Consider the following 8,476-nt stretch of genomic DNA (forward strand, 5'->3'; position numbering starts at 1 on the left):
CAAATGTTTGATTTTGTTTTGCTGTTATAAATCTTTTTTTTTTACTTGGTCTGAGGAACTATTCTAATTTTTTGAGATAGGATTTTTGAGTTTTCTTAAGCTGTAAGCCATAATCAGCAATATTAAAATAATAAAAGGCTTGCAATATTTCAGTTGATTTGTAATGAATCCAGAATGCATGACATTTTTGTTTTTTTAATTGCATTACAGAAAATAAAGAACTTTATCACAATATTCTAATTTTCTGAGACAGTCCTGTATATACAGTAGGGGGTCCCTGTTCCTCGCTACACCAATTCAGGGGTCCTTGGCCTGAAAAACGTTGAAGACCCCTGGCTTAATAGGATATGAACACTTTTGAGATAAATACTTTTAAATACCCTTGATCTTCACGGGTAATGCAAACAAATAATAGCCATAATTAACAATTGTCTCTTCTCTTGTGTCTCTACCTGACCTGTTGTTCAAATCACAAAAAAATGCAAATGTTCTTCCATAGCTTTGCTCATGTTTTTGATCTTGTTTAAATAAACAGGATTGAATGTGGAAATGACAGTGGAATTAAACAAGACATTCACAGAAGAATTTGATGATACAACAAGTTCTGCGTACAGGAACCTTGAAAAAGCCATTACTTCCGTGGTAAGTGCATTGATGAATACCATATCCAATTGTAACTTGTATTTTCACTTTTAATGTTGATATTATGAACCATGTCTCTCCCACAGTTAAAAACGCAGTATCAAGGACTCACAGGATTTAAGGATGCTTTTGTGAAAGGATTCAGGTATGGTAATTCTGCCATTAAAAACATTTGGAGCCAGGAATCTGTACACATTTTACACCACCACTTTGGCTTGTGTTTGTTCTTACAGAAAAGGAAGCATAATTGCAGACTTTGTTGTTCAGACAACACAAGTTAACTCATCGCAAGTGTCTGTAGTAAATAAAAGACTTCCAGACGCGTTACGGTCTATTGCTCCTGTCATTGGCTCAGTTTCTGCATTCTACAACAGTAAGTTCAAAGAAGCTAGTAGGTAATTACTTTTCAATTAACTTGATTGAATTCCAAACTGATATTTTATTTACTTTCTCCAAAGGTCCAAAATCAATCAGCATTACCTCCCCCACCCCCACTTATACTGGTACAACCATGATGCTGAAGTGTGAGCCATCAATAGAGCTTAATGTGGGAAGAATGTCTGGTTCCGAGTGGAAATTTGGAGGAAGTGTTATTAAAGAGAATACACGTAGGGTAATAACCACTTCTAGACGGAATTCAATTCTTACGGTTAAGGACGTCAACCTTCTTGACATTGGTAAGTCAAAGTTAGCTGAATTTGTTAATTACTAAGAAATCAGTAACCAAGAAATCACTATACAATTACTGCAGTATTTACCCGACACCATATGAAGTTCTAAATGCCATGACACTGTGAAACAAGTTCACATATATCCTAGTTTAAGATTAATATTATATTTCATCAGAATATTGTGAAAAAGCATAAACATTGTGTTAGAGTAAAATTAAGTCTTTTATTTAGTCACCAGTAATAAACAAATACTGTCAATGTATCGGTATTTAGTCACAGCTATAGTAAAATACTGGCATGTGATTATTCTTTTATTTTACAGTATACCAATGCAATCTTTAATACTTCTCTTCCTCACAGGACCTTACGAATGTACTCTGAAGGGCGAAGTAATAACTTTCAAACAAAATACAGATGTGACAAGAAATGATATCATACAAGCTCCCATTATACAATCACGGAGTCAAGTTAATGTTAAATGCGAGGGGACAACGGAACAAGCATCACTTCAGTGTTGCGTGCAGTCCCCCTATAAGGTCCAGTGGTTCAATGAGGACTTAGTTGAACTCAACTGTAAGTATGAAGTGATGGAGAAAAACGCCTTAATGTTATCACACTGAAAAGCTGGACACATCCATTAACAGTTTGTTTTATTATCAACACGTGTTAAATGTTCACAGCTGACACTACTAGCAATGGAGAAAGCTTTTGCATGACGTATAATCGCAACCTGGAGAGCTGCAGCGAAACAACGACACTACGTTTTATTTGTAAGGCAATGGTCAATGGCAGAGATTTTCAAAGGACAACAGTATTGAACATTTTCAAAGAAGGTAAGAGTAACATATTAAATTGTACTGTTCCATAGCTGTTTGTTTTTTTACAATATTTTTGTGTAACACTAATTGATTGCATATCTCTTCAGCTATTGTATGTGATGATGAGCAGTATGGGACTGGACCAGAAGGCAGCACATCAAGCATCGGATGCGATATAGGTCAAGAGGGAATGAAGACTGCGGTGTGTCAGACAGATGGAGAGTGGAAACTTTTGGAGGACACCTGCATCATAACAGAATTCAAGAATTTACTCCTTAGTTCAGAGGTTGGTGATCAGCTGAGAATAACACTTCATCCCCATTTGAAATCTCTGGAACATACAGTATACCATACTGACAAATATTATTTATTAACACCAAAAGAGCTTTCACACATGCATCAACATCCACACAACAGCGCAGCCACGTTCGCTAAACGCCACTATGGGACTTCTTGGTATGTTTGGTATGAATTTATTATCATTTTGATTTGAAAGCCTCTCACCGTCTCCCGTGCTGCAGTACCACTCTCTGCCTGAACGGTTACTGACATAAATATCGCTCTGACAGCATTGTTATTAACGCGTCTGCGTCTGTTTCTTGACTTAATCCAAGATAGTGTTGAAACTCAGGAAATTTGTTTGAAATTACAATTCCATGGTGAGGATATATGAGCAATCTTTTTTCAACTGTCAAATGTCTGGCCCTTAGCTTTCTTCAAATCTGGCCCCCTGAACAAAATAGTTGAATTGCGTCGGCCAGTCTGAACTTGGACTTGCTTTCTGAACCTGGGGCATGTATATTTAACTGGGCTTTGACTTTATTAAAGGCCAAAACATAAAACATTTTCATGGCATCCTTTGCACTTATGATGTGTACACTGTAGCGTTGCTCCCGTAAATGCCTGCATAGACTCACTTCAAAACCCAAAAAGCAGCGGCACGGGCACATCCCGAACAGGCACTGAACTAGTTTAAGTAAATATTGTATTCGACTAACAAGGTCAGATACCAAATATCAAAGGACTGGGACATCCCTAATACCACAGCACTCGTGTGACCTAAAGGTTGCACAGCTGTTGTCTGTAACAGTTTGTAGTTGTCAGATAGAAACAGCTCTGCATTTTTCATGAATATCTCACATTGATTAAAATATAGTGTCACACGTTTTTGTGATTTTAATATTTCTTTCTTTCAGGATTTGATTGTGGACGATGTGGCAAATTTTGTGGCAAATCTAAGTGACACTGTCGGAGAATTTAAAGAACAAATTGTAAATTCAACTGCAACCATATCAGCTATCGTTGAGATCCTAGACAACATTGCAGCGCTTAACATTCAGGAAGTCAGTAGAGATAGCATGCAGGTAGGTTAAACTTTCCCATCTTTAGCATCTTAGTTAAGCGTATATTTTATGTCAACAAATCAATTTTTTGACTAGGTTGTATTCTCACAATGAAATGTCTCTTCATCCACAGGATATCCTTGACACAGTTGATGTCATCGTTGGTGATGACTCGAGAGAGTCCTGGGTAGTTTTGAATGCAAATGAAACCCGCAATGTGAGCTCAAAATTACTGTCTTCAATGGAGATCCTCTCTGACGTATTGATCGGAACTTTTTCCATTGCCACTGAACGGATCTTCCTCGACAGAACCACATTTAACAACTCCTTTAAGGCAGATCTGAATAACAGCGTTGTCCTTGACATTCCAAACACCGACATTAGCAACATCCCTATCACCACCATTACCTTCTTTACCCTTAATATTGTTATGCCCGCACGAAACACCAGCTTTAACATCAACACCAACAGCAATGACACCCTCCCCGATAATGCCATCAACGCTGCTGTGGTGCTAGTCAAATTAAATGCAACAATTCAGAATGTAACTCTGAGCTACAGCAAGTTAAATCAGTCCCTGTCACTACATCCCCAGTGCGTCTTCTGGAACTTCACACTCTTAAATAATCTGGGTGCCTGGGATGATGAGGGGTGTGAGTTTATTTCTGAAATAAACAACACTGTAACCTGCAGATGCAACCATCTCACCTCCTTTTCAATTCTGATGGCAACAGACATCCCTCGAGCAGTGAGAGAAGCCTTGGAAATAATCACTTATGTTGGAGTTGGGATTTCTCTGGCAAGTTTAGTTATATGTCTCATTATTGAAGGATACGTTTGGAAAGCCATTACTAGAAATAGCACTGCCTTCATGCGTCATGTTTCCATCATTAACACTGCCCTGTCTCTGTTGATCGCTGACATCTGTTTTATCATTGGTGCCTCTATTTCCAAGAACCTAGAGGAGGACTATGAAGCTTCAGTTGATCCTTGCAGCACAATAACATTTTTTATGCACTTTTTCTACCTTGCTGTGTTCTTTTGGATGCTTGTCTCAGGCCTTCTGCTCTTTTACCGGACAGTCATGGTCTTCTCCCACATGTCCAAGTCAACCATGTTAGCGATAGGCTTCATATTGGGCTACGGGGCCCCTCTGATCATTGCTGTTATTACTGTTGCTGTCACAGCACCACAAGATGGATACATCAGCAAAAACAATGTCTGTTGGCTCAACTGGTCTCCAACAAAAGCCCTGCTGGCCATGGTGATACCTGCATTAACTATAGTTTTCATCAACATAATAATCGTAATCGTGGTATTGTTCAAAATGCTGAGAAGAGGTGTGGGAAATGTCGCCCAAAACGATGAAAAGCAGACGCTGGTGGTCATATTAAGGTGTGTGGTTATTTTGACACCTTTATTTGGACTGACCTGGTCTTTAGGAGTGGGAACCATTGTAACATCAAACAACAACGGAATCCATATTACCTTTGCACTCTTCAATTCACTACAGGTATTTGCATCCATTAAAATACAAGATTGTAAAATTCTTACATGGCAGTATTTTTGTGTAATACATTTTATTTTTGTGATATGATGATAAAGAAATGTGCATGCCATCTGTTTTTCCTCAGGGTTTCTTCATTTTAGTGTTTGGGACACTATTTGATTCAAAGGTATGTTGACTTCAAAATAATAATTTAGGAAATACACTTATTTATTTGGGGAAAGATGATCAATACCTCTTTGACAGTTGTGGTGGAAGTATTGAAACCCTTCATTTAAGTAAAGGTAGCAATACTACAATGTAGAAATACTCTATTATGACATATTGTGATATCCTGCATTCAAAATTATTCTTAAGTGAAAGTACAGAAGTTTTATGATCAAAATGTACTTAAAGTATACACAAATTAAAGTACTCCTTATGGAGCAGAAGGGCTCATATCAATGAGCTTCTGGCACGACACCGGCATTGCTGCCCGCCAAATAGTAACATGATGTTGCTTTAATGTGTAAGCAGGCTCTATTTATGAGCATTCGTTTTGTGTCTCACATTGGAAACGCCTATGGCGTGACCTCATCAGAAGCTACTGTTGTATTCTGCCACCCAGGAATGGCAGGAATCAAGCACATCAGTGTCAAGGAGAGTTGAGACCATTCCCCTATAAACGCTTGAAACTACGCTGCCAGTCATTCAAAAATATTTTCTTGCTACGACCAAAACATTTCTTTCCTGGACTTTACTGTCGTTTGATATGAGAGAAAACTCGGTCATAGGGTAATTTGTTCTCGCTGTGTTTAGTTACTTGAGCTTTCAGCAGCTAGCCAAACTGAATGGTAACACTTTGTGTGGACAGAAGTAGAAAGTAGAATCATTTTCCCAAAATATTGATAGCTTCACTTGGCTAATGCATTACAGAGTAGCAATACTCCCGCTGTATAACCCGCCTAGAAGTGGCAACACTCCAAATCGGATTTTGCTATCCCCTAGCCACACCGGGTTAGCAATTGGAACACACAGGTACAGCGTAACATTAGGTGAGCATTTTGGAATGACTGGCAGCCTAGTGTAAAGCCTTTTTATAGGGGGAGGGTCTCCACCCTCCTTAACACCAACATGCTTTATTCCAGCCAATCCTGGCTGGCACAATGCAATACAATGTTGACCTTCCCAATGTGAGACACTCACTCATGCTACTCAGAGAACCTCAGAGAACTCAAAGTTATTACTGTTGTCGTTGGCCGAGGTGGAGCTCATTTTTACTACTTTACACGCAATCCGTTGTTTTTTATGTAATCTGCAAAGTAACTGTTAATTATCAAATAATAGTAGTGGACTACAAAGTACAATATATATATATATATTTATAAAACGGACATGCCAAATCAAGCAATCTGATTGGTTCTTAGCCGTGATATAATGTGTGCATATCATAGGTAGAATTCTTTTCACAAGTCAGTATCCCTCCGCGTCTGAGAAAAAGCTACAGCTGTTAAATTACGTCTGTTAGTTAATTGATTAAGTACAATTACACACCTAGTACAACCTTACAGACTTGGTACACTGTTCTAAACAAGTCACCACGCAATACAAGTGTTGATTTACATACCGTCTTGCTTCCATTTTAATTAAATCCGCTGTTTTCCGGCTCTATTTCTCCACGGTGTGTGTGTATTCGCTCAGAACAAAGGCGCTGTTTCGCGGGCTTCTGGGAGGGCCGTAAGTGAAGTTACCGTTATGAATCGATATGTGATGTGAAGCGCAGAGTCTCAGCTTTCAGAAACCGTTGAAATATTTTCGATTGCGCAAACTATGGCATAATTACGGTAATCCAAAACTTTGCTAGCAATCGCCGACACATTCGGTGTTAAAGGGAAACAAATTTACAAAGCTTTACTCTGGAGGAGTGGATTGATCAGTGCCTATCTCCAGAGAAAAAAAGCCCCTAAAAGACGACATGCAGAGCTACGTGAAGAGCAGGTAGACCAAATAATCGATCAACGTTGTCTGTCTAATATGTTCGCTAGCTGTTAGTGTTGTTGCATAGCAACCACCTCCCACTATGTTTTGTGCAGAAGGCAACGGAGGGACTATTTTATATTAAACATCATTATTTAATAATAAAAACTATTTAAATTGGAGTGTGTATTTTTCTTTCATATTGCCCCACTTGGTAACCGTTTTATAAAAACAATAGCTCACTTCAGACCGTGATATATGCTCATTATATCACAGTTAAGGGGGTTGTACCACGCCCCTTAACTGTGATATAATGATCATATACCACGGTCTGTCGTGAGCTATTGCTTAAATATAATATATAAAGTAGTATAATATTTCTCTCAGAAATGTAGTGGAATAGACAATACTTAAGTCAAGTACAAGTACCTCAAAATTGTACAGTACAATAGTACAGTACTTGAGAAGATCTACTCAGGTACTTTCCACCATTGCCACTTGTCACGTGTATGCACGTTAAGTAGAGCTAGAGGCAGAAAGCAATTAGTTTAGCTTATCATAGTGACTGGGAGCAGTTGGCTCTGTACACAATCTGCCTACCAACACAAAATAAGTCAGTCAATCAAAAGCAAATGAGGTTATTTCCCAAAATGTCAAACTATTGTAATTTTAAAGTGTTAATCTTGCTAAATATTTCCTAATATTGCACAGTCGTTGAATACTATTGATTTTGACATTGACATGAATTTGATTGTGCCTGTAGATCCGTTCTATCCTCTCAAGGAAATTCCCTACAACAAGCACAACCTCTAATACAACAAGAGTAAGTGATTTGTTTTTTGTTTTTAAATGTACCAAAACTATTGCATACATGTTTAGTTTATACAGGTTTACTTTGCAGGTGTTCTCAATGTATTCTACCTGTAGTTAAATCTACATTTTGGATAAATGCTACAGACATTATTACAATCAATCTCAATGAAAATATGCAAGAGTGTTTCCTGCAATCACTTAATGTTCTATTTTTCTTTTTCTACTCTAGAGTACAAGTGGTGGCATTTCCTCTCTCAGTGGACTAAACTGGATACGTCGATTGCGTAGAAGCAAGTTGTTGTTCTAAATTCAGCAGTTAGTCCGTTTACTTGAATATGTTTTCTTATTAACTATTTGTCCTTTGTCTTTCAGATATCTACCGTGTGTCAGAAGCTACAAACTCAAGAAGCACTGGTGCATCGGAGTCATTCACCAATATCTGAATCAACGCATCAAACTGTATATATACAATGTTTTTCATTAGGCCTACCGATTCAAAAGATCTGCCAGATATTATAAGATTTTTCAGTACATAATTAGAAACTTAAAAGTATACAGTTCACTGGAATGATATTGTAAAATCCGGTGCAACAAACATGAAAGACAGCATGATCATTTTACTGTTCCCATTTCTTTAACGAGAAGCCTTCATAAAGCAAGTGTGACATATCTGAAATGTAAAGTTGAGTGACACAAAATTGTAAATAAAACTGGTATTATATATTA

The 8,476-nt window shown here is 37.9% G+C and overlaps 1 protein-coding gene across 1 annotated transcript; it reads left to right on the top strand.

The window, feature by feature from the left end:
- The first annotated feature begins 2,092 nt into the window (after positions 1-2,092).
- Positions 2,093-8,476, top strand: LOC115003572 (adhesion G-protein coupled receptor F1-like). Its single transcript, XM_029425423.1, has 8 exons — positions 2,093-2,146; positions 2,239-2,417; positions 3,328-3,495; positions 3,608-4,987; positions 5,109-5,150; positions 7,701-7,760; positions 7,980-8,040; positions 8,123-8,476. The coding sequence occupies exons 2-8, from the start codon at positions 2,322-2,324 to the stop codon at positions 8,191-8,193; spliced, it is 1,878 nt and encodes a 625-aa protein (XP_029281283.1). The 5' UTR covers positions 2,093-2,146; positions 2,239-2,321; the 3' UTR covers positions 8,194-8,476.

The sequence above is a fragment of the Cottoperca gobio genome, chromosome 24 (genome assembly GCF_900634415.1).
Source record: "Cottoperca gobio chromosome 24, fCotGob3.1, whole genome shotgun sequence".
In the NCBI taxonomy this organism is placed as follows: domain Eukaryota; kingdom Metazoa; phylum Chordata; class Actinopteri; order Perciformes; family Bovichtidae; genus Cottoperca; species Cottoperca gobio.

What these genes read in the sequence shown, in the direction of transcription:
- LOC115003572 (XM_029425423.1), top strand. Translation starts at nt 2,322, where the DNA reads ATGAAGACTGCGGTGTGTCAGACAGATGGAGAGTGGAAACTTTTGGAG. An exon ending in CAACCTCTAATACAACAAGA is followed by an intron (nt 7,761 to 7,979) that starts GTAAGTGATTTG and finishes TTTCTACTCTAG; the next exon opens with AGTACAAGTGGTGGCATTTC. An exon ending in GATACGTCGATTGCGTAGAA is followed by an intron (nt 8,041 to 8,122) that starts GCAAGTTGTTGT and finishes TTTGTCTTTCAG; the next exon opens with ATATCTACCGTGTGTCAGAA.